Source organism: Argentina silus (assembly GCF_951799395.1).
Source record: "Argentina silus genome assembly, chromosome: 8".
NCBI classification, from domain to species: Eukaryota; Metazoa; Chordata; class Actinopteri; order Argentiniformes; family Argentinidae; genus Argentina; species Argentina silus.
Window position 1 is genome coordinate 1767078 of NC_139662.1, and position 26057 is coordinate 1793134.

The window sequence follows — 26057 nt, forward strand, 5'->3', positions numbered from 1 at the left end:
ATAGGAATTGTAACAATCACCTTAGCTGACTGTTAAAATAGGGAACACATTTTAAAAAGAATAATAATAACTGTATTTATATAACGCTTTTCGAAACAAGGTAACAAAGTTCTAATTGTAGCAGGCAATGCATGTTCTTGCTAAATACCCTTAGCAAAAGGACATGTTCTGTCGTACCCCTTATTGGAGTGTGATGGACTTTTTTCGACGAGTGAGAAATCTCGCAATAGGAAACGAAGGACGTATTGGGGGGAGGGGCTATTGTCTTTGTCCGTAAGCGTCTGTTTTGAACACGAGAACGAAGTTGGGACATTGTAAGTCACCCGCCCCGTGTCTAGAGACACATCATTTGCATAGCTCCCCTTCATTTAGCGGGTGAGCATGCACTTCCCTCATTTGTTTCTGTAAAGCAACAAGGTAGCATCATGCCTGAGCCTGCAAAATCCGCGCCCAAGAAGGGCTCCAAGAAAGCCGTCACCAAGACCGCCGGTAAAGGCGGCAAGAAGCGCAGAAAGTCCAGAAAAGAGAGCTACGCCATCTACGTGTACAAAGTCTTGAAGCAGGTCCACCCCGACACCGGCATCTCCTCCAAGGCCATGGTAATCATGAATTCCTTCGTCAACGACATCTTCGAGCGCATCGCCGGCGAGTCCTCTCGCCTGGCTCACTACAACAAGCGTTCTACCATCACCTCCAGGGAGATCCAGACCGCCGTGCGTCTGCTGCTCCCCGGTGAGCTGGCCAAGCACGCCGTGTCCGAGGGCACCAAGGCAGTGACCAAGTACACCAGTTCCAAGTAAACAGTTTTCGCCCGTTCTGTTAACCCAAAGGCTCTTTTAAGAGCCACCCACGCTGTCAATGAGAGAGCAATTCCACATCGACATCGTGTTGCATTGACGCAGTATAACATCGACTCCAATGTTTTTAATAGCGCTGTGTTACAATGTTCAGTGATTCTAGTCGTTACTTTGTCATGAACGTGCCGGATATTTAGCGCGCCTTTGTTTATTCTCCCCTTTTGTGTCATTCCATGGAGTCAGTAGTTGTCTCTAATAAACGGCTCCCTCTACGAATACAGTGAAAACGAATGACTACACCGATGTACACACATGGCCAATTTCTAGGGACAAAGAGGGATTTTTTTTAATGCATACATAATGAGTTAAACGGTCTCAAACAACATGCACATACGGGTAATCTAGTATTATCAATATATTAGCCTACCACCACTGCCAATACATGACCAACAGTACACTGGTCTATCGATACAATGGCTTTATATCATTAGCCTGGCCAAATCTGTGCGACAGATGTGCAGTGACTTGAAGCGGTCCAGTTTGAATGCTTTATTTGACCTGTGTTTCCATTTAACTTGACTACCTATTTGTTTATTAATTTCTGCATGTTTGAACACTTGGTCCTCTTTTAACGAGTTTTATTCCGATTTCCCAGTTATTTTCTCATTTCCCTATTTGATCTATTTTATGTGAAGCGCGTTGTAACCTGCTTTAGAAGAATGTTACCTAAATAAAGTATTTATTAGCGAGAGAAAGATGCAACAGTAAGTCTACTGACAGTCTATTCTAGTAATAATAATTATCCTTAGGTTGTTGGGATTGTCGTCGTCTTCATCGTCAGTGATTCCATAGTAAGCATGAATGCAAATGCATGCATTTTGATGTCTATCTTCAAAAGGGACGACAAGTCACAGGGCACCAATCAAAGGTTTATCGTATGTCAGGAGGAGCGATTACAATGTTGGTAATATATGGCAATTGATTGTGAAAGCTTCCTCACAGTAGATCTGTCCCGTCGAAGATGAAGGTGAGGGGAAACCACTTTAGACTTTAGCCACGTAGGGACAAGCTCCCAGCCGCGTCCCGGCGACTGTGTTTTGCGTCCCCAAAATAGGTCCTTGAAAATACACCCCGCACCACATCGGGTAACCCTGAACCTTTTTATTCCCTCACCAGACAACTTGGCTAGCTGGACAACGAGTGCTGGTCGCAATCGCATGCAGTTTTAGCCATTTTAGGAGACGCATTGCACAGGAAACAGCGATGCCCACCTGTTCTCCGACGGTCGAACGATGGGGTTTTGAGCGAGTCACAACAAAATACACCCAGCCTCCACGGGCCACATGACTTTGTTCTAAACGTAGACAAGTCTGCTCGCTGGCCCATTGGCATTTGGACCTCAACTCGGCTCCACCAGTGAGTTTTTGCCCGTTATTGGCGAGGAGAAAACACAGGTGCCAAAGCATTTCGGCAGCTGAGAGGAGCCGAGCTGGGTAGGTTGAGTCTGCACGGTTCTCATGTCGCGTTTAAGGCCTGCCCTTACTCTGGGTTGAGCTTCATTAGCACAGAGCAGCGAAACTGACTCACTCAGCGTGTGTAGCCCTAAGAGTGTGTATAACGGACCCAACGAGGCTTATTACGCAGACATGGCAGAAGTCGCACCAACCGCAACCGCGCCGGTCAAGGCACCCAAGAAGAAGGCAGCAGCCAGGCCCAGGAAAGCTGGCCCCAGCGTCAGCGATCTTATCGTCAAGGCCGTGTCCGATTCCAAGGAGAGGAGCGGCGTGTCCCTGGCCGCGCTCAAGAAGTCGCTGGCGAGCGGTGGCTACGACGTGGAGAAGAACAACTCCCGCGTCAAGATCGCCGTCAAGAGCCTCGTCACCAAGGGCACCCTGGTCCAGACCAAGGGCACCGGTGCCTCCGGCTCCTTCAAGCTCAACAAGAAGGCCGTCGAGGCGGCCAAGAAGCCCGCGAAGAAAGCCGTCGCCCTGAAACCTAAGAAGGCGACCCCTAAGAAGCCCAAGAAGGCAGTGGCAAAGAAGCCCGCCGCCACTAAGAAGTCTCCCAAGAAGGCAAGGAAGCCCGCGACAGCCGTTAAGAAAGCCACCAAGAGCCCCAAGAAGACCAAGAAGGCCGCAGCTGTCAAGAAGACTCCGGCCAAGAGCCCCAAAAAGGCCACCAAAGCAGCCAAGCCCAAAGCAGCCAAGCCCAAGGCAGCTAAGCCCAAAGCAGCCAAGCCTAAAGCAGCCAAGCCCAAGGCTGTCAAGACAAAGAAAGCTGCCCCCAAGAAGAAGTAGACATTCAACGTGTTCTTTTTACACGTTGTACCACAAAAAAGGCTCTTTTAAGAGCCACCTACCGTTCCATAAAAAGCGCATAGCCATCCATGTAGCCAGACAACTTTCTCAAATTAAGCTTATTTGTATGAATTGAATTTCACACCGGTCTCAAACACTGTTCATACACACGGTAATAGTAGCAATTATACTTACAATTGAATTATGAGCAATGAAGGAATTAACAATTAGGTTTGGCTTATACTCACACACCCAGCGATATCCAGAGAAGGGAGGTGATTTTTTTTAAAGAAAATAAATAGTTTGAGAATCTTCATGGACCAGGAATGAGGTCAATGTTGCCAATATTGTCTATAGTGAGGGTTGTGTGTTCAATCGTTGAACTGCGCTGCAAATCTGATTGAGCGAAAGACAAACATACATGTGTGCAAGTGTGTGCATGCATGTAGATGTGTGAAAGCAAATTATAGATGAACATAGTGTGACTTTGTGAAGTTTCATATTTACCATGACCTGTCTGTTTCAGCTACACTTTCCACCCATTGTCATCCTTTCATTCCCCATCGGATCAGGGACATCCATGTGTGTGTGTGTGTGTGTGTGTGTGGGGGGGGGGGGTTAGCAAGTCTTAGCAAGTGTTCTCAATGAAAATGTGTTCTTTTACATGTTCTTCACAGAAAATAAGCCACGGCCATGGAGTTTTAGGTTGAAAGAAGGGGTTTCATCTCAACAAATATAGATGTAGTTCAAACCTAATGCACTTAACATCTTACTTTAGCTGTATGGGGGAAGAGTTTGAATTGTTGGTCTGATGGGCAGGCGCGTCTATGCTTGCCGATTGGATGAGGTTACACACGCCGGGTGGCCAATGAACGCCGGCTGCGGCTGGGGCCTCATGGTCGTCTGCAACCTTTCATTTCACGGTCATATCATGCGCCCACATGAGGCAGAGAAAACGCACGCACAATAATACACACGGTTAGACACTTCTGCTTCGGCCCCATGTGCCGACCAATATTCCCCTAATAATGTGTGCGACTGTGTTTCAGCATACCATTCAAACTAACAATCTAGTTCTCCATCCTTAGGGTTTTAACACAACACCGTCCTTATGCAGTGAACCTTGTTCGATATATAACTAGTTGGTTTGGTTGATCATTTTTATAAGCAGAGCAGGGACAGCTAATGAAAGAGCTATAGATAAAGGATAGATTATCATTGACAAACTTTTGTCAGGAAAATTCTTCCAAAAATATATCTCTTTGGAGCCAGCTGTTAAGAATAGCTTTGGCTATCAAACATAATTGTTTTCAAGATTAGATGTGGTGAAAAATAAACACAATGTAACTGTACCCATTACAAAGGATATTGTGAAATGAAATTAATAGAGGGTCTTGTATGGCCATAAACCCACATTCAGCCTCAAACCTGATGCTTCTGAGAAGAGATTAACTACATTGAAAGCTATAGCTGGGGATCTATTCTCTGTCCTTATGAAAAAGAGTGGTATCATCTGCCACTTGACTTGTAATGATGGATTTCCCCATAACATAGAGTTTGTTTTAATAGTCATCATTCTTGGCCAACATTTCAGCAGCTAAAATGAACAAACCCGGGGGAGGGGGCAAACAAAGGAATTGCGCCAGGGAGGTAGCGGCAGGGGTTTAGGGTTTGAATTTTGGCGGGCAGGTGTTTGACGGCGCTCGTGTCCAATGGCAGTCGGAGAAGGAGGTGACAGCGGGCCAATGAGCTTGTCGATAGTCGCCACCCAATCCGGGCACGACGGCGCCGGCTTTATAAATTTAACGTTGTAATTTGCAGAGATTATCTATACTCAGACTGTAAAAGAAGAAAACTAGCGTCATGGCCAGAACCAAGCAAACAGCTCGCAAGTCAACTGGTGGTAAAGCCCCCAGGAAGCAGCTCGCCACTAAGGCTGCCCGTAAAAGCGCCCCGGCGACCGGCGGCGTGAAGAAGCCTCATCGTTACAGGCCCGGCACCGTGGCTCTGAGGGAGATCCGTCGTTATCAGAAATCTACCGAGCTACTGATCCGCAAGCTGCCCTTCCAGCGCCTGGTGAGAGAAATCGCCCAAGATTTCAAGACCGACTTGCGTTTCCAGAGCTCAGCTGTAATGGCCCTGCAAGAGGCTAGCGAGGCTTACCTGGTCGGTTTGTTCGAGGACACCAACCTGTGCGCCATCCACGCCAAGAGAGTGACCATCATGCCCAAAGACATCCAGCTGGCCCGTCGCATCCGTGGAGAGCGCGCCTAAGATGACCAGTCATTATCAGGCTATGCTTTAAGGAAATCCCCAAAGGCTCTTTTAAGAGCCACCTCAATATTTCCCTCAGAGGCGTGTTTCCATTTTACCACCCGTGTGGTCTGTGAATCTTCATTACAGGTCACATGACCCTGCTTAGCTTCCGAGATCGGGCGTGTGGTATGGCCGTAAATCAAATCTGCAGTGGTCGTTGATGTATATAAAGCTAATGTGACTCAGGAGGAACTGAGTATCTCTACGTCGCAAAGACCCGCATACTGTGCGAGCCAGGAGACATCCACCAATTTACGTGGAATGCAAACTGTTTAACACAGAAACAAACAGTAACATAAAAACTGCAATCACACCGTTGCACATTCATGACAGATTTCAAATGAATCATTATCAACCAGACAATAACATATACGCTCACCGGCCACTTTATTAGGTAAACCTTGCTAGTACTGGGTTGGACCCCCTTTTACCTTCAGAACTGCCTTAATTCTTTGTGACAGATTCAACAAGGTGCTGGAAACATTCCTCAGAGATTTTGGTCCATATTGACATGATAGCATCACGCAGTTGCTGCAGATTTGTCGGCTGCACATGATGCGAATCTCCCGTTCCACTACATCCAAAGGTGCTCTATTGGATTGAGATCTGGTGACTGTGGAGGCCATTGGAGTACAGTGGCCAACATTGTCATGTTCAAGAAACCAGTTTGAGATGATGTGAACTTTGTGACATGGCGCGTTATCCTGCTGGAAGTAGCCATCAGAAGATGGGTACACTGTGGTCATAAAGGGATGGACATGGTCAGCAACAATACTCAGGTAGGCTGTGGCGTTTAAACAATGCTCAGTTGGTACTAAGGGGCCCAAAGTGTGCCAAGAAAATATCCCACCATTAGATATTTGTTTTCACGAGCAGTTTTACAGATGTACCTAATAAAGTGGCCGGTGAGTGTATATTATGAAATACAAATCCTATAGACTGACGTAGAGGTGATACCTTTCCCCAAACCTATAACACCTGTATTATAATCTCATGGAGGTTGTCAAGTCTTTGTAGCTTGTATGCTATCTACTACTTGTCCCAGCCGGCCTTTTAAATCGATCTTGAACTGTTCAAGTGTTTGTCGTCCTTATTATCTTCGCACCATCGAGACTCAGAAAAATCCTACAGGACCAAAGAGACGTCAAGGAAGCCATTATGAGGCTGAAATGTCTGAAAAATTGATCAGAAACAAAGTCAAAACCTTAGACCTACCAAAATCAACGGTTTGTAACATCATTAAAAAAGAAAGAAAGCACTGGTGAGCTCAGCAATTGCAAACAGACTGGTAGGCCCAGGAAGGCTTCTACAGTGGATGACCGATGACTGATTACCATAATTAACTACAGAGCTACCGAACTACAGAGGCTTCACTGCAAGGTACAAACCACTAGTTATCGTCAAAAAGGATGGTCAGGTTACAGTATGCTAAAAAGTACCTAACAAGCCTGCAGATGTCTGGGAAACAGTTAGACAGTGAGAAAACAGACAGATAAGACATGTACCAGAGTGATTGCAAGAGGAAAGTTTGGAGAAAAAGGGATCTGCCCAAGATTTACAGCATACCACCTCATCTGTGAAACTTGGTGGAGAGGGTGCTAGGGTTTGCATATGTATAGCTGCCAAAAGAACTGGCTAACTTGTCTTAATTGATGATGTTACTGCTGACAGCAGCAACAGCATGTATTCTGAAGTGTAAACATCTTATCTGCTTGAGTACAAGCAAATGCCTCCAAATTCATTGGATGTTGTTCATCATACAGTGAGACAATGACATCAAACATACTGCTGTAGCAACTAGGAAGTTTATTAGGGCCAAAAAGCAGAAAGGTTTTGAATGGCCAAGTCAATCTTCAGATGTAAATCCAATTGAACATACATTTCATTTCCTGATGATAAGATTGTAGATGAAAAAAAAAACCTCAAAACAAACAACAGCTGGAGATGTCAGCAGTACAGGCCTGGCAGAGCATCACCAGAGAATATACCCAGCATCTGTTGGGGTCAATGGATCGCAGACTTCAGACAGTTATTGCATGGAAAGGACTTTTGTTAAAATACTAGTACTTTATTTGGATATTATATATTTTTCTCCAATACCTTTGGAGCCCTGAAATAGGTGGGGTATGTTTTTTTTATTTATTTTTTTAAGTACTTTCTAAATGGTGAACTCAATCTGAAAAAAATAAAAAAAATAAAAAAAACATTACATTACATTAAAGCAGATAATCATTACTTTAACCTCATAGTAATTGTTTTACTTCAAATCCAATGTTGGAATATAGAGCTAAAAGAAGACAATGCTTCCTCTTTCCAATACTTATGGAGGACACTGTATATTTGGGTTGTAGACCAGATTTTGTATTTGCTCCAATCTTACATATGGAGAAGACCGAGATCCTACTTGATGACAGACAAAATTAGCAGAATACTATTCCAGTTGTGCACTACTACTCCAGCACAGCAGATGGAGAGAGAACCGATTATGAACTCAGGAAAATAAGAGGAAGTGTATATTATTACTTCTACACCCGAATTGCTGATGACTCTTGGATGAAAATGTTTATATAACGTCTACAATGTCCGAATTAACGTCACTGCAAGTATTTTTCACCCAGCGATTAACAGCGGCAGCAGTGGAGATATTCGGAGTAGTTGAAAAAACGGTAGTAGAATATCAGAATGAGATCCGCCGGTCGAAGGAGGAGAACGAACGACTTCAGAGGACGCTGGATTTGGTCTTCAAACCCGACGTAAAGTTACACAAAGGAGGTTTGTAGAGACTGCTATTTAACTAGACACCCTATTTAACTAGACACCCCTATTACCTAAAAAATAACCGCCTATCCTGCTCATAATTTGTAATAACAATAGGAGAACCTCTGAGAACAGCATAGCCAGAGCGGACAGGCCAAGCCTAAACATGATTGTGTTGTCTCGTACAGTGGTCGTAAAAATCATGTTTAGCCTTTGAAAATATTTTGTGTACAGTTCATTATGTGTTCCCTATGCAATCTAGAGGTAGCACTTGTAACTGTTGGGCCACAGTAAAGGTCCAACAATTCTTTGTGACACCCCTCATGGTTGAAACTCACTTGATATGTATACAAAGAAGTGTTGCTGACTACAGTGGTAGTAAAAATCATGATTACATTTTTTCTGTACAATGTCTCCATTATGTGTGTGTACTACACAGTGCAGATAGGGAACTTTCAGGTGTATGGCCGGAGTAAATAGCCAAAAACATTTGTTAAGACATTGCTTTAGACTCAAACTCATCTGATCCAAGTGTTGCCGAGTAGAATGGTTCCAGAGATGCATTGAAATATTTGAAAAATGTGTCTGTACAGTCCAGTTAATACAAATATAATCGGCATGTGTACAATTCCATGTAATTGCACCAATATGTAAACCTTAAAGATCAAAAATAATATTGCACCAATATGAAAACCTTAAAGAAAAAAAAAAAAATTTTGCTATACTTTCTGTTAGGTAATTTGTCCTTATATAAGCAAAAATAAGAGAAAATATTGTGATCACTTTCCATTCATGTTTTAAAAGGGGAAAAGCTAAACGGAAAGTCTTAATGTTGCTACATGGAGCTTACTGGACCACAACTGTTGGCCGACGGACAGACCTGCACAAGTATTTGCACAGTCAACCTTACAGGCCTACAGATTGTCAGCTTTTGTTTTAGGGTATTTGTATAAATATTAGTTTCATCATTTAAAAAAATAAAAAAAAGTTTATGCATGCTTCCCTATTTTGTAGGAATCAGGAATTATTATAGTCACTTATGTAGTGTGTGTGTGTATATATATATATATATATATATATATATATATATATATATATATATATATATATATATACATACATACATACATACATACATACATACATACATACAGAGCCTTCGGAAAGTATTCAGACCCTTTCACTTTTTCCAAATGTTTTTGTGTTATAGACTCAATTTAAATGGATTCAATTACAATAATTTGTTTCCACAAATTACATTCCACACACAATACCCCAGAATCACAAAGCAAAAACACGTTTTTGAAATGTATTAATTTATTGAAATTGAAATACAGAAATACCTCATGTACAGAAGTATTTAGACCCTTTGCTATGACACTAAAATGCAAAAATGTCATCAACAAATCATTCAAGTTGAATTGAGTGCATCTTAATGCAAGGATAATAGTTCATGTAATTTGGAAGTAATATATTTGTTTTTACAGGGTCTCTGATTTGTATAGGAATCAATTACACACTGTTTGGATCAGGTTATTATTACAACATTGTAATAAATCTACTGTAATTTCTAAAAAACTGTGAAGGGGTCTGGATACTTTCCGAATGCACTGTGTGTGTGTGTGTATATATATATATGTCAATTATTATAGTCAGAATTGTTTAGAAAAAAACAGCTTTAATCCTGCACGGAGAGCATAGACATAAATGTAAAGAACTACAAAAGTTGCAATGTGCAAACCAGTAGCTTGCCTCAAAGAAAAGATGGTCATGTTGTTTTGAGGGTGAAACCGCCAGGAAACACGCTTCTGATTAGGTCGATAGTTTACTCTCTCGAAGTCCTCAGAATCACCCAAGTGATGGAAACGCAACACACCAAAACAAAACACCAGGTGGGACTTGTTCTCTAGTGGAAAAGCGCTGTAGAAGAGCCTACAGGTATTGTGGACAGATGAGATGTTAATCTTCATGTACCAGAGTGATGGCAAGAATAAAGTTAGTAGGAAAAAAACTGCCCAAGATTCACATTATACAACCTCTATCTGTGGAACATGGTGGAGAGATTGTTATGGCTTGGGTATATATGGTTGCCACTGGAATGTATGGCTTATTTTCATTGATGATGTAACTGCTGACAGTAATATTAATTCTATAGTGTACAGAAACATATTGTCTACTCAAGTACAAGCAAATGCCTCCAAACTCATTGGATGGTGCTTCATCATACAGCAAGACAGTTACCCCAACAATATTGCCATAGTGCCATTCCACAGTAACTGAATGACCTTGGGACTTTCTCTTTCAAAAATATGCCTACATTCTGATGGGTGAAATATTCTACAAGTGTTGCTGAGTAGAATAGCTTTCCCCACTGTACTCAACAACAATGAAGTCTCCATTTATTGGAGCATGATGTGAGGATGTTCATGCAGTGCTATGATTTCAGTTTATTGGCTGTCCCTGTGGAAGAACCCTTTTGGATTAAAACCCAGTTTTAATCACTTATTAATTCATAAACTAAATCGATATCAGTAAAAACACTACAAGTATTTGGTAGGGCTACCTTTTTGTTAACTTTCATTATCCTTACTCCTCACAAGGCAGAGACATTTGAAAATATCTTACAACTTTGTTGGTTTTTGGTAACAGAATGACCTGGAGAGTGGGTAAGAAGCCAAACCATTTCCTTAAAATAAAATTAACATGTTGATATTAGTTGATCGGGGTCTATACTTGATCATTAATTGATGTTTTTCTACACCTTTTAAAGTTGTTTTCTTCTATGCTTTACCATATGTTTGACCAGAAGTCAAAGCCTTTGACTAATCCCTATTTGTATAATGTAAGATGGTTGAAAATTTTATTTCTGACCACATTTCCCAAAGATATAGACTCGTAACTTTCATTTGACACCCAATTTGATATACTCTGATGAATTTCAGATTTTGATCCTCATGGGTCCTTTTACACAAAACTGCCCCATAGCATCTAGAGAGCTTTTCAGGGCGAATAATGTTAGTTAGAACAGTGGAAGTTCCAGGCTGGCCAAGTCAATCTCGAGCTTTAAATCCAATGACACAGGCATTTAAATTGATGAAGATCAGATTTAAGGCAAAAAGACCTCAAAACAAACAACAATTGAAGATGGTTTTAATAAAAAGGACTGGCAGAGCATCACCTAAGAACATCACCAGACTTCAGGCAGCAAAGGATATGAGACCAAATAGTAAAACATGAGTGCTTAAATAGGAACTGCAGCGAAAACACAACTTGTCCTGTCGAAAACGGTCTATGTGGCCTTGGTAGTATTCCTAAATTAACAATTTAAATGGTGAAACCAATATTTACACAAATACCCTCAAATAAAAGCTTACAATGTGTACTTTAACCTCATATTCATTGTTTGATCTAAACCTTTGGAGAACAGATTCAAAAGAAGAAAAAATGCTTTACTGGCCCAACACCTTCACAGGGCTCCCCAAGAGGCTCCCTTATTGTGGCTGTCGAGGGGATCATCTCTTATGGGACATAGTCGTCCTACAGTTATTCTATTCCCGATTGCAATACTTCATTGTGAACCTGAAGTCCTCTATACTACTTCGAAAGAATCTTCCGATCGCAAGTAATGAAACTTGATTTCACCGTTTTTAATGAAAACCTACCCGGCCATGTTTGCTGATGCACCGCCCGTCCACATTTTGTGGCTGAGAACAATTCATCATTGAGCCACAATATAATTAATTAGACAGGTGTGCTGGTGTTGCTCTGTGAATTGTTATAAGTGATGAGGGAATGTTGGAGAATGCGATATTTTTTTAATCATATTGACATTTTATATGGATACATTTTCTGGGGAAAATATAAGCATGGCACAGATGCTTCAAACCAAACATACGTGGTGAATTTTGTGCTTGCATTTCTACGACATAACTGAATAAAATCACAGATTGAAATATGAATTTAAACTGTTCTGTATTTAAATGTTTTTTCCACCCCAGACCTTCAGCAGTTCAGTCTCCCTGTCTCTGAAGAGAAGGATCTCCCTGAGCAGCAGCAGCATCATGAGCAGGAGTGGAACTCCAGTCTGGGGCAGGAGAACCCAGAGACCCCACAGATTAAAGAGGAGGAACAGGAATCCATGACTAGTGAGGAGGAAGAGCAGCTTCAAGCGCTGCAGTTTGATATCAAAGAGTTCATATTCACTCCTCCAAGTGTGAGTAGTGTCTATGAACAGAAGGACTCACTCCAGCTCTCTCACCTTTACCAAACTGGGGAAAGCAGAGAGAGGGACTCTCTACCAACCAACACTACACAACAGTTTAAAACAGAACCTGATGGAGAGGACTACAGAGTATCAGAACCAACCAGAGACTCTTGGACTCTCTTTGAAGTAAATCCAGACAGCTCTGCAGAACAGAGTGACAACATTGAAAGTGATGAAGGGGTGGAGAGTGGAGGACTACAATCAGGGATAAAACCTCTCAAAATAAAGAGAACATGTTCAAATAAAGAACACATCTCTTCAATCAATACTGAAGGCAGGAAAACCAGTGAGGGGAAAGTGCCAATGAAGTCTCACCTCAGTCATAGTGGTGCTCTGACACAGGATAGAAGCACAGAAGAAAAACCATACAGTTGTCTTACTTGCAACAAATGCTTTCAAAGACGGTGTCTGTTAAAGGTCCATGAGAGAACTCACACAGGTAAGAAACCACATCAATGCAAACAATGTGGCAAACGCTTCTTGCGGAAGACAAATTTGTCAGTGCATATGAGGACTCACACAGGAGAGAGACCATTTAAATGCTATACTTGTGGGAAATGCTTTCGTACTGGAGGAAACCGAAATGCCCACCAGAAAATTCACACTGGAGAGAAACCACATCAATGCAAAGAATGTGGGAGATGCTTCTTACGGCCGTCACATTTGTCAGCACATATGAGGACTCACAGAGGAGAGAGACCATTGGAATGCAACTAGGATGTACTTTAATGACACAGGAAAGGGCTGGGCAATAAATTGATATCAATGATTAATGGTTTTTGTCCTTGTTCTGAGAACACAAGGGGTCCTCTCACTCAAGCCCCTTCGCTCCCACACACACACACACACATATCGGTTTCCGATATGTATTAACTGTAGACTGTTACTCAGATGTCATAATAAACAGTGTCATGGCTATATGGCTATTATACCAAGACAATTGATTTTCTCAATTTTTTTTAGTTCATGCATACAGACTAACAGATACAGATAGTGGCCTCTTGGTACATGCCTACTCCCTATCATACCTATTTTTGCTTGACCGGTATTGCCTTGAGACATTAAACAGAATCATTGTTCGGAAAATAAATAATTTTATATTTTCAACCACAATGAACCCTCTAGTTTCTTTAGGCTTCAGTCCTAAGCACAACAGATCCTTCAAACTTTGCATGGATCATTATTCAATGTATATTGTGATTATTATCGTTCTCGACAATATGAAAACATATATTGTGATAAAAATGTTTGGCCATATCGCCCAGCCCTAATAGGAAACCTAAATGTCCACCTGATAATTCACACTGGAGAGAAAGCACATCAATGCAAATATTGAATATAAATGTCATGTAAATGAATGTGTTGTCTTATTAAAGAGGCATTTTCCCAGTTAATCCAAGTGTATTTCTAGTCAATCCATGATGCATACTGTCTAGAACTAACATCATTTAGTGTACACAGGCATCATAGCTATTGAAACGTTGGGTCTGTGTTTACATTTACATTTTACATTTATGACATTTAGCAGACACCTTTATCCAAAGCAACGTACAACAAATACATTTGTTTAAGTAAGTGAATCATCTATTCAACAGTCATCATAAGACAAAATAATCAATGCTCACACCAGGGGCCATTGGCAGTCGTAATGCCAGTAGGCTAGTTTTTCTTCTTTTTAAAAAAAATATATTTTATTAGCAGGAGAGAACTTGTACAGGGGGGTAACAGGGGAGAAGAGGTCTCGGGGTTAGGGTTAGTATAGGGGGGATAGTGAGGGTGAAGCGGTCTTTAGGAGGGACTGTTAAGATGTAGCTTGAAGAGATGGGTTTTCAATCTATCGGAAGATTGGAAGTGACTGCAGTCCTGACCGTTGTGGGAAGCTCATTCCACCAGCGGGGCACCAGTTGTTTACTTCCTATGAAAGTCTCATAGCCGTCTCATAGATTTTGGCTAGGTTTCTGATCACTTTCTTCCTGCTTTTTCAGCCTAATAATGGCTTCCTTGACTTTCATTGACACCTCTTTGGTCCTCATGTTGACAGACATTAATAGCAGCATCCAAAGGCGACCGCAAAGTCTAGAATCAATACTAGATATTGCAGGTCTCTTATGCCTGCACAAATGATGATGTGACAGAACACACCTGACTAACCAGAAACCACTGGCAAGCCAACTGTCACATTACTTTTAGTGCCCTGAAGTAGGGGAACTATGTATACAGAGTGTTGTCATTTCTAAATGGTGGAACCAATTAGGGCTGCAACTAACAATTATTTTGTTATTGATTAATCTGTAGATTATTTACTTGATTAGTCTAAACGATTAAATTACACACAAAAAAACATGCTTTTGAATGAAAAGACATTGAAAAATACCTTTTCCAAATGCATTAAAGTGTGGGTAGTAGTAATGCCGTCATTCAGGGGTCACATACTTTATTTTATATTAAAATTGTACCTATTGATAATATGACATCGAGTTCATCATGACACAATAATTTGATGAATGCCTGTAAATAATGTGGAGTGAATTTAATCGATGTCCAGCTAAATGCTGATCATCAGTTGGAGGTGCTGCACCATAGCATTGAAAAACACAGATTACAGATTATTTGAGGATGGTTGTAGGATGAACTGTGAGAAACTGTGCACTGCGCACATGGCTGTTGTTTACTTTTTACTGTACAGAGAATGGGACCTTCGGACATAGCTGTGTTACATAGCTAGATGACAGAAATGCTTGTGGGGGAAGACAGCTATCGTGTTAATGGATAACTTTGATAAACTGTGTGTAGCCCTTTGATTTTGGTCCCCACAACAACAAGACTTCACACCAAATACAGGGTTGTTGTACCGTGTCAATTTCTTTGCACCTGGCAATATAGAATGAAACACAGGTGGTACAGTGGTTAATCAAATGTATCAGCTCCAGCCCCAATACAATCTCGTCTCCAATACAGGAAAAAAAGGACCACAATATATAACAATAATACTGTGTAAGGCCCGTTAGCAGCTCCGCCAAGGGAGTTAACTCTCTTGGTGTTGTGGCTAGCGCGGCCGGTTTGTAAGCGGAAGGTTGCGAGTTCGATACCCGCTTAAGCAAACTGCTCTGCCCCGCCGTTCGCTACAATACATTATTTACCAGACCGTATAGTTTTTACAATTTCACATGTTTGTGGTCGTATACATTTTACAAGCTTTTGTGATGGTATCATTTTTCACATTACAATTATAATAAATACTGTTTTCATATTATAATTATACATTTTCGAAATTACACAATCATTACACAATGCACAACCCATGTTGTACTCTAAAATGCAAGGCAATGCATTTCACAATATCAAATATACAACACATACCTGACAATATAGAATAAAACACAGGTGGCAAATGGCCAATGGTCAATCAACTGTATCAGTTCCAGTCCTGTTAATATGAAAACGAAAGTGCACAAACAGTAAAAAAAACAGGAGCTATACGTCATTTGACATTCTTCATATACCAATAACAATATAACCGCTCGCGTTAGCTAACACATCGTAACTAAAGTCAACAAAGTCAACACAGCGAACACTTATAGCGGGAATGTTTCCCGAGAAAACGTTACATATAATTTCCTAGAACTGGTGAAGAATTTCGATGGCACTTTAGAGATGTTTATTTACACAAGGAGCGGAGCTATAGAAATTACCCGCCAATCTCGTCTCCGATACAGCAAAAAAGCAGCGAGACTGGGGTGAACAGTGCGCAGGTGTACAACACAAGGTATAACCACTAAAGGGACAGGTACCACAAGCTTTCTCATTTTACAGTTGGAGCATATATATATAGGCCCGTTGTCACCTCCTTCTCCGGCTGTCATTGGACACGAGCTTCGTCCAATCCTTCCCGCCATACTTCCAAATCCTAAACCCCTGCCACTCCCTCCTTCACGCGCTTTATTTTTTTTTGCCCCCTCCCCGTTTGTTGAATTTAGCTACGAAAAAAAATCGCTATTTTGAAAAACTCCATGTTAACTCTAATCTTGAAAACACGAATATTTTTGAAAACCAAAGTTATTCATTTTACTGACAAGAATGGTACGTTTGTGAATAATAATCTATCCTTGATATACAGCTGTCCCCGCTCTGCTTATAAAAATGATCGACCAAGCCAACTTCAATTACATATGGGAAAACAAGGTTCACTACATGAGAAAGGGTGTGGAGTGTTTTAAAACCCCGTAGGATGTAGGACTGAAAGTTATTTTAAATGAAAAGCTGAAACAGTCACATCGAGAGGAACGTTGGCTGGAAACAAATCATGAGGCCAACGCAGAAAAGTGTCTAACCGTGTATTGTTGTGGGTGCGTTTTCTCTGCCTCGTGTAGGCGACGTCATGAGGTACCCTTAAACTACTTAGCGTACAGTCAAGAGGGATGCACTTTTGGAGACACAAGTAGTTGGCTCTTAAAAGAGCCATTGGAGTTGAGTAGTAAATCTATAGAATTTACTTGGCTTTGACGGCCTTCTCGGTCTTCTTGGGGAGCAGCACTGCCTGGATATTGGGCAGCACACCACCCTGAGCGATCGTCACACCGCCCAGCAGTTTGTTCAGCTCCTCGTCGTTACGGACGGCCAACTGCAGGTGACGGGGAATGATACGAGTCTTCTTGTTGTCGCGGGCGGCGTTGCCGGCCAACTCCAGGATCTCAGCAGTCAGGTACTCGAGTACGGCGGCCAGATAAACCGGCGCGCCAGCGCCCACACGCTGGGCATAGTTGCCCTTACGTAGAAGCCTGTGCACACGGCCCACTGGGAACTGGAGTCCAGCGCGGGAAGAACGTGTCTTTGCCTTGGCCCTGGCTTTGCCTCCGGTTTTGCCTCTTCCAGACATACTTCAGCTTCAGATGAGTTTCTGAAATAACACCGATCATGTAGTGTCGCTCTTATAGCTCGCCCCAACCGGCGTTCATTGGCCACCCGGCGGGACTAACCTCATCCAATTGGCAAGCGGAGACCGATAATTCAACTCGTCCCACATATATCTAAAGTATACGTCCCCCCTTCCCTTCATTTTTACCCCCGTGCACATAGCCTATGTCCTTATATTGGTATGTATATTTATTATGGTAATGAAAAAAATAATGAAATAAAGTTTGTTTTTAGTCTCGGATTGAACTTCGGAGTAGTGACAGCAATGTAAAGCCTTGGTGATTCACGCCTGCCTGCCTGAGTCCATACCAGGTAAACAGAGGAGGGTCTCCCCTGCCTGTCTCCTCCCCGCCCACACCCGCTGGCCACATATGTGTGAGACGGATAGAAAAGAGCCGACGCTCTGAGCTATCCTATCAGGCTCATTGACATTACCGTACCGTATACGTTAGCTATACGTTTACGTGCATTCTGTTTTAATAAATCTGTATATGTTGAGATGCAAACCAATGCGTGTACTCTGGCATTGCCTCCTCTTCTCCGTTCTCAATTCAATGGGCTTCATTGGCATGGGAAGCAACCGTTTACATTCCCAAAGCAAGTGAAATTGCATAAAACAAACATGAAATAACCAATCAAAATGCTACAATAAACATTACACACAAGAGTTTCAAAATAATAGTAAATGTAAAACAATGTAAACGTTTTGGCATTTAAAATGTTATATTATTGACGATGTATAGTGTTGTATCAATGTGTAAATAGTTTGCTATAGGAAAAATTGTTCAATAAGGGTTGTTCATGCTGTGATGTACATTGTTGTATTACGCCTAGCAGATATGGAGTTCCTCCAGGTTTAATCGAGGTTCTCAAATTCGTTGTGGGTCTGTGTAATCTTAAGGAAATATGTGTCTCTAATATACACTCACCGGCCACTTTATTAGGTACACCTGTTCAACTGCTCGTTAACGGAAACATCCAATTAGCCAATCACATGGCAGCAACTCAATGCATTTAGGCATGTAGACATGGCCAAGACGATCTGCTGAAGTTCAAACCGAGCATCAGAATGGGAAAACAGGTGATTTAAGTGACTGTGAACGTGTTATGGTTGTTGGTGCCAGACAGGCTGGTCTGAGTATTTCAGAAACTGCTGAACTCATGTCAATATGGACCAAAATCTATGAGGAATGTTTTCAGCACCTTGTTGAATCTATGCCACAAAGAATTAAAGCAGTTTTGAAGGCAAAAGGCGGTCCAACCCGGTACTAGCAAGGTGTACCTAATAAAGCGGCCGGTGAGTGTATGTGTGTGCTCTACAAACATTATAAACTATAACTCGTCTTACTGAATGAATACTTTATTCCATCTCATTTTGTGGACAGTGTGCACATAAGCCTGTCTTCTCTTGGGAGCCAGGAACCAGGTACTCTGCCACTTGTGTACTCTCTGTCAGATAGCATTCCAGTTAGCTTTGTTTTTTGGTTGATTCTTTCCATGGTCAAGTTAGTGCCTTTCGGTTTTACCCTATCTTGCAGACAGATGGACCTACTGAGACATTCAATAGCATTAATGTTTGTGTGTGTCGAAGCCTGTGTAGAAGCCAGGCCTAATTGTTAATTCCATCATAGCTGGTACTTCAGTCTTAATTTAAGTATAGCTCTTATTATTCCCATGTGTATGATCAGTGGTTCAGTGTGAAATGCACTTCATACAAATAAACTTGATTTGAGAAAGTTGTCTGGCTACATGGATGGCTATGCACTTTTTCATGGAAAGGTGGTTGGCTCTTAAAAGAGCCTATTTGTAGTACAACGTGTCGAAATGAACAGTTTGAATGTCTACTCCTTCTTGGGGGTAGACTTCTTTGCCATGGCTGCAGCTGCTTTGGGTTTAGCTGCTTTGGGCTTGGCTGCTTTGGCTACCGTGGCGGCCTTTTTGGGGCTCTTGGCCGGAGTCTTCTTGACAGCTGCGGTCTTCTTGGGGCTCTTGGTGGCTTTCTTAACGGCTGTCACGGGCTTCCTTGCCTTGTTGTGAGACTGCTTAGTGACGACGGGCTTCATTGCTAGTGCCTTCTTGGGCTTTGCCTTCTTGGGTTTCAGGGCGACGGCTTTCTTCACGTGCTTCTTGGCCGCCTCGACGGCCTTCTTGTTGAGTTTAAAGGAGCCAGACGCACCGCTGCCTCCAAAGTTGTCCATTAACACAATAGTTGTCTTCCCCCACAAGCATTTCTGTTACATCTAGCTATGTAACACAGCTATGTCCAAAGGTCTCATACTCTGTATAGTAAAAAGTAAACAATAGCCATGTGCGCAGTGCACAGTTTCTCACAATTCATCCTACAACCATCTTCAAATAATCTGTAATCTGCGTTTTTCAACGCTATCTGAAAGTACAGCACCTCCAACTGATGATCTATTTGATTCTTTCAGCATTTAGCTGGGCATAGATAAATGCTTTGTTATATCAAAACTCAAAAACTGCAGACTGATGGCTGTTCTATTCTTATAAGACAATAAAGTACAATAAAATACACTCCACATTATTTACAGGCATTAATCAAATGATTGTGTCATGATGAACTGTCATATTATCAATAGATACAATTCCAATATAAAATATGGTCATGTGACCACTGATAAATGGCATTACAACTACCCACACTTTTTGAAATAAAACAGCTGTACTGGTTGATAATATGTATTGTTGTTGTGAAATTGTGAACAACTCAGTGTTTTGTGGTTAGACAGGTGTGTTCTGTCGCATTGTTCTGCTATTGATGTCTGTCAACATGAGGACATGAGGTGTCAATTCAACAGTTAGAGTAACCAGAGAGAAAATACAGGGGTTGCCATAGGGATAGAGTTTTGAGTATGTGAACAATCTGGGAGTCAGGTAGTTGGAGAAAGACTGAGCAACCGGTAAATCCTCTGTAGCAAATTTTTCCAAATGTTTCTATTGAAACAGCAATGGTTATTATCAAAATGATCAAATATAATTGAAAATACTCAAGTTTTGTCTTGGTGTAAATTACAATTTTAGGAACCAATTAATTGGTAAGCTGCATGTATTTCTCTTCTTAGATTTGATGCAATCTGTAATTTTCTAATAATTGTTTCTGAAAAACATGCATTGGTATGTATAAATACATTGGTAGAATAAAGAGAAGGCTGGATAAGTGTGTATCTACAACAGATAGTTGTAGTTGGGATATTTGTTTGTTTTGGGCTGTCTTATGGTAAGATCTATCAATATTAGTTTGCCACTAAAATGTCAGCATTATTGAGGGCATTGTAGGTGGTTTTATTGAAGGCCTATGCAGGCCCAGCCTATCGCATGGTTGTATAAATGGCTATAGTCATTTCAAATGTTCAGCATGGAATGAACCTGGATGCCATAGTTACATGACATGATGTCATAGTGACATTATCAGGCGTGCCAATGGTTATTATTGCTAAGAGATGCCAGGTACAGTACAACAAAGCCAGAATATGTTGTAACACAGTGACATCACAGGAGTGGTGACAGAAGGAGGCTCAGAACCATATTTAATGCCGGGGTGTCATGGTAACCTACTGTAGGTCAAATCTCAAATGGCATTACACAGAGAGCACACTCCTTTTACACATGCAGTTCACTATAATACTGTTGGGAATAAGCTGTTATTGGAGATGCAGATTGCGACATTGAAAGGAATATTTTCACACCTAACATGAGAGAAAAGGTACTGGGCAAAAGCATGGTTGCAGGTCAAACTAACCCTAACCCTTTATTGTAGTGGGTGGATGCTTTTAAGTATGTACTGTATTTTGGAAATGCAATATACAAGAGTGCACTCTTCGATCATTTTAACAACTTGAACCATGTCAGAGTTATTGCAGTACTGCAAACAATCATTCAATCAATCAAGCTTTATTTATATAGCGCCTTTCATACAAAATTGCAATACAAGGTGCTTAAATACATACATAGAGAACAGAATATAAATAATAATGGATTAAGAGGGTAAATAAAAAGAAAACAAAAATAGAAGTGCAAATGGATTAAGAGGTTTATTTTAAAAGTGTTTATGGATTGTGACACCCTAAGCTCATGAGGTAGGTTATTCCAGAGGTGAGGACCATAGACACTAAAAGCTGCCTCCCTGTATTTCTTTGTCCTCGCCCCAGGTATGACTAAAAGACCAGTGTCCGAGGACCTGCGAGGTCTCGATGGACTGTAAACTGAAAGCATATCTGACAGGTATTCAGGCGCTAGACCATTTAGTGATTTGAATACCAGTAAAATGATCTTGAAATCAATTCTAAAACTGACAGGAAGCCAATGGTCTTGGTTAATACACTTGCTGCTGCATTCTGAATGATCTGTAGCTTGTTTATAGGTTTTTTCGGTAGACCAGAGGAGAGAGCATTGCAGTAATCTAACCTGTTAGTGATACATGCACGCGTAAGTCTCTCAGTATCTGCTTGGGAGAGAAATGGTTGCATTTTGGCAATATTTCTAAGGTGATAAAAAGCATTTTTAGTGATATTACTGATGTGTGATTCAAAATTCAAATCAGAGTCGAGAAGTACGGCAAGATTTTTTGTGAGGGGCTTGGTGTTTTGTGCTAGAGACTAAGCTAGTGCATAGTTTCTCTCGTTCGGTCTTTGTTCCGATGATTAAGACCTCCTTCTAAACTTTGTTTAATTGCAGGAAGTTATGGGACATTCACGAGTTGATATGATCAATGCACTGAACTAGTTTATCAATAGGGCTGATGTCATTGAGAAATGTACAGTTGTGTATCATCGGCATAGCTATGCAAATTAATTTCATGTTCTCTGATAATGTTTCCTAGAGGCAGCATATAGAGACTGGACAACACAGGTCCCAAAATGGAGCCTTGAGGGACCCCACTTGTTATGCTAGTGTTAGCTGAGGACTGTTCACCAAGGGAGACCGAAAAAGCTCTGCTGGACAGATAAGTCCTAAACCAGTCTAAAACGGAGCCAGAGAGACACAATAATTTGATTAGTGACTGTAAATGCTGTGGAGTGTGGGTGCCTACGATACAGGTAAGGGTGAGTACATGCAATTATCCATGTCTTCCTTCATTTATCATGACATGAATTTCATCAATGCCCAGCTAAATGCTGAACGAATCAAATTGATCATCAGTTGGAGGTGCTGCATTTCGAATAGCGTTGAAAAACGCAGATTACTTGAGGATGCGTGGAGGATGAATTTTGAACTGTGCACTGCAAACATGTCTATTGTTTACTGTTTACAATACAGAGTATGAGGCCTCTGGACATAACTGCGTTACAGAGCTAAATACACGAATGGATCACTTTTTGCGGTAATTAAAATATAGCAATCGCTGCTTAGCTACATAGCCTGCCAGCTATCATCAACACTTCGCTAAAGTGCTGCGCTGCCCTGGCTGTGGTTCAAGTTCCCGCAAGTTCCGCGATGCTTCCGTTTCAGTTTTTTTCTTTTGAATAAGATCAGCTTGTACCATCATTTTCAAGTCCTGAAATGTTGATAGTTGTTTGTATCGTTTCTAGATCTATTTAATTGAATGTGTTTTGTTTTCGTATCATTTAAAATTATCTTTATTAAATTGCATTAAAAATGCATAATACATAAATAAAATTCATTATAATACACATACTTAGCATACCTCCCATTTCTGATGCCTAATCCCTTGTGTTTTCTCTCTGTAACGCTAAAAACAAAAACAAAAAAACAGCCAAGACAACACAGCAACAACCAGAATGCAACAATAATGTCCCCGAATCCAAAGCAAAACGCTAAAAACTGTATGAGCCCAATGAAAGCGAAAGTCCATGCATGTAGCCACATGTCCATGACCTGCCCTGGGACAGTCCGATTTTTTTCTCAATTCAGTCCGAATTACTTTGAAGACAGACAAATGTATATTTTATGTATAATCATTATGCATTGAGTTTTCCACAACAATACATATTATCAACCAGTTCAACTGTGTTACTTCAGACGTCATATTTTCAGAGAACAACCCATGATTAATTAATTTATATCAATATTGATGCCTATGCTCGACATTTTCTCCCACACTTATTTTGATCTATAACAGTTAATTAGAAAATGTTCAATGGTTTCCTCATCATTACAGCTCCTCGTGGGGCACACTCATCTTCACAAAACAAACCCACCTCACCATCGATCGCACTGCGAGTCTACCCACGGATATTAACCAGATGGTGTTTCTAATCCTTTCTGACAGACTCTTGAGAAGTAAAATCGGGGTATTTTATTACACCTCCATGGTCATACTGGTTGTTTGTATTAGAAATATATTTGCTAGATGAGCCGCACCAATCTATTTTTAAGTGCCTATATTTACTATCATAATCAACAAAAATAAATGTAAAATATGGTACTGATGACCTCGCTCTCCCTATCTTATGTTTGCTTCCGTTTCAAGTGCTCGTCCATAGCAGTTGTACTTCCTTACATTTAGATGTTGCACAGCGAACAAGTACCATATTATTGGGTTTGTGTATTACCGGACTTCAGACGCTCTGGGACCCAGCTCGGTGTGAACATTTACTCGGGTGAATTCATTTTTTATGACCTATTATTTATTCGTTTAATCCTTTTATCACTATTAGGTCATTACAATGAATTTCCCCACATTATGGCCTTTGGCTAGGCCTAGATATTTCGGTTACTGGGTAGATAAGGTCAGCCTCTGTAGGCTTCATTGATGTCAATAGTGTGACCCATAATGAAGATTCATAGACCACACGGGTGATAAATGGAAACACGCCTCTGAGGGAAATATTGAGGTGGCTCTTAAAAGAGCCGTTGGGAATTTTCCTTAGAGCATAGCCTGATAATGACTGGTCATCTTAGGCGCGCTCTCCACGGATGCGACGGGCCAGCTGGATGTCTTTGGGCATAATGGTCACTCTCTTGGCGTGGATGGCGCACAGGTTGGTGTCCTCGAACAGACCGACCAGGTATGCCTCGCTAGCCTCTTGCAGGGCCATCACAGCTGAGCTCTGGAAACGCAGGTCGGTCTTGAAATCTTGGGCGATTTCTCTCACCAGACGCTGGAAGGGCAGCTTGCGGATCAGCAGCTCGGTGGATTTCTGGTAACGACGGATCTCCCTCAGAGCCACGGTGCCGGGCCTGTAACGATGAGGCTTCTTCACGCCGCCGGTCGCTGGGGCGCTTTTACGGGCAGCCTTAGTGGCGAGCTGCTTCCTGGGGGCTTTGCCACCAGTGGACTTGCGAGCGGTTTGCTTAGTTCTGGCCATGACGCTTACTTACTTCTTTCACAGTCTGAGTTATAGATAGTCTTTACAAACTACAACGTTAAGTTATAAAGCCGGCGCGGTCGTGCCCCGATTGGGCGGCGACTATCGACAAACTCATTGGCCCGTTGTCACCTCCTTCTCCGGCTGCCATTGGACACGAGCTCCGTCAAACACCTGCCCGCCAAAATTCAAACCCTAAACCACTGCCGCTACCTCCCTGGCGCGCTACCTTTGTTTGCCCCCTCACCCCTGGTTTGTTCATCTTAGCTGCTGAAATGATGGCCATTTTCGATTAAGAATGATGAGAATATTAAAACATATTATTATTTAGTTATGGGGAAATCCATCATTACAAGTCAACTGGCAGATGATACCACTCTTTTTCATAAGGACAGAGAATAGATCCCCAGCTATAGTTTTCAATGTAGTTAATCTCTTCTCAGATGAGGTTTGAGGCTGAATATGAATAAATGTGGGTTTATGGCCATACAAGACCATCTATTAATTTCATTACACTATCCTTTGTAATGGGTAGAGTTACATTGTGCTTACACATAGAAGAACAAGGTTCACTGCATAAGAAGGGGTGATGTCTTAAAACCTTACAAGGATAGATGACTTGATGTTAAGTTTGATTGGTATGCTGAAACATTATCGCAATCATGAAGGGAATATTGGTTGGCACATAAGGCCGAAACAGAAGTGTCTCTAGTGTATTAGAGCGGGAGCGTGATATGACCCTGAAATTAAAGGTTGTAAGCTACCATGACTTACCCAAAGGTATTAATAGCGTTGTTTTAGAGGGATGGACGCATTGCACTTTTGTAGAGACAAGTGGTTGGCTCTTAAAAGAGCCTTTGGGTTGAGTAGTAAAGTTGTAGAATTTACTTGGCTTTGACGGCCTTCTCCGTCTTCTTGGGGAGCAACACTGCCTGGATATTGGGCAGCACACCACCCTGAGCGATCGTCACACCGCCCAGCAGTTTGTTCAGCTCCTCGTCGTTACGGACGGCCAACTGCAGGTGACGGGGAATGATACGAGTCTTCTTGTTGTCGCGGGCGGCGTTGCCGGCCAACTCCAGGATCTCAGCAGTCAGATACTCAAGAACGGCGGCCAGATAAACCGGTGCGCCAGCGCCCACACGCTGGGCATAGTTGCCCTTGCGGAGGAGCCTGTGCACACGGCCCACTGGGAATTGGAGTCCAGCGCGGGAAGAACGGGTCTTTGCCTTGGCCCTGGCCTTGCCTCCGGTTTTGCCTCTTCCAGACATTTTCGGTTCAGATGAGTTTCTGAAATAACACATGCAGTGTGAGTGTCGTTCATATAGCTCGCCCCGACCGGCGCTCATTGGCCGCCAGGCGGGAGGAACCTCATCCAATCGGCAAGCGGAGACGCGTCCGCCCATCGGACAGACTATTTAAA

At 41.9% G+C, this 26057-nt stretch overlaps 7 protein-coding genes across 8 annotated transcripts in view; 4 read left to right on the forward strand and 3 right to left on the reverse strand.

Moving 5' to 3' along the window:
* Positions 1-425: 425 nt before the first annotated feature.
* LOC310808436 (histone H2B-like) lies at positions 426-800 on the forward strand (the record flags this gene model as incomplete). Its single annotated transcript, XM_083675341.1, has 1 exon — positions 426-800. The coding sequence occupies one exon, from the start codon at positions 426-428 to the stop codon at positions 798-800; it is 375 nt and encodes a 124-aa protein (XP_083531467.1).
* Positions 801-2443: 1643 nt separating this feature from the next.
* Positions 2444-3094, forward strand: LOC310808419 (histone H1-like; the record flags this gene model as incomplete). Its single annotated transcript, XM_083675323.1, has 1 exon — positions 2444-3094. One exon carries the CDS (start codon positions 2444-2446, stop codon positions 3092-3094), a length of 651 nt encoding a protein of 216 aa, XP_083531449.1.
* Positions 3095-4928: 1834 nt separating this feature from the next.
* LOC310808450 (histone H3.2) lies at positions 4929-5368 on the forward strand (the record flags this gene model as incomplete). The annotated part of the gene is made up of 1 exon (XM_083675355.1): positions 4929-5368. Exon 1 carries the CDS (start codon positions 4958-4960, stop codon positions 5366-5368), a length of 411 nt encoding a protein of 136 aa, XP_083531481.1. The 5' UTR covers positions 4929-4957.
* Positions 5369-7959: 2591 nt separating this feature from the next.
* Positions 7960-26057, forward strand: part of LOC310808416 (uncharacterized protein) — a 211979-nt gene continuing 193881 nt past the window's right edge. Inside the window, exons 1-2 of one of the 2 annotated variants that reach the window (XM_083675320.1) lie at positions 7960-8182; positions 12166-12557. In XM_083675320.1, the coding sequence (XP_083531446.1) occupies positions 7990-8182; positions 12166-12557 (585 nt within the window). In that variant the 5' untranslated portion in view covers positions 7960-7989. Of the gene's footprint in view, positions 8183-12165; positions 13738-26057 lie in introns of those variants that run through there. The other variant, XM_083675319.1, reaches the window with a different exon arrangement.
* On the reverse strand, positions 16921-17307 carry LOC310808426 (histone H2A; the record flags this gene model as incomplete). Its single annotated transcript, XM_083675331.1, has 1 exon — positions 16921-17307. One exon carries the CDS (start codon positions 17305-17307, stop codon positions 16921-16923), a length of 387 nt encoding a protein of 128 aa, XP_083531457.1.
* On the reverse strand, positions 24224-24634 carry LOC310808424 (histone H3.2; the record flags this gene model as incomplete). Its single annotated transcript, XM_083675329.1, has 1 exon — positions 24224-24634. The coding sequence occupies one exon, from the start codon at positions 24632-24634 to the stop codon at positions 24224-24226; it is 411 nt and encodes a 136-aa protein (XP_083531455.1).
* LOC310808429 (histone H2A) lies at positions 25519-25905 on the reverse strand (the record flags this gene model as incomplete). The annotated part of the gene is made up of 1 exon (XM_083675334.1): positions 25519-25905. The coding sequence occupies one exon, from the start codon at positions 25903-25905 to the stop codon at positions 25519-25521; it is 387 nt and encodes a 128-aa protein (XP_083531460.1).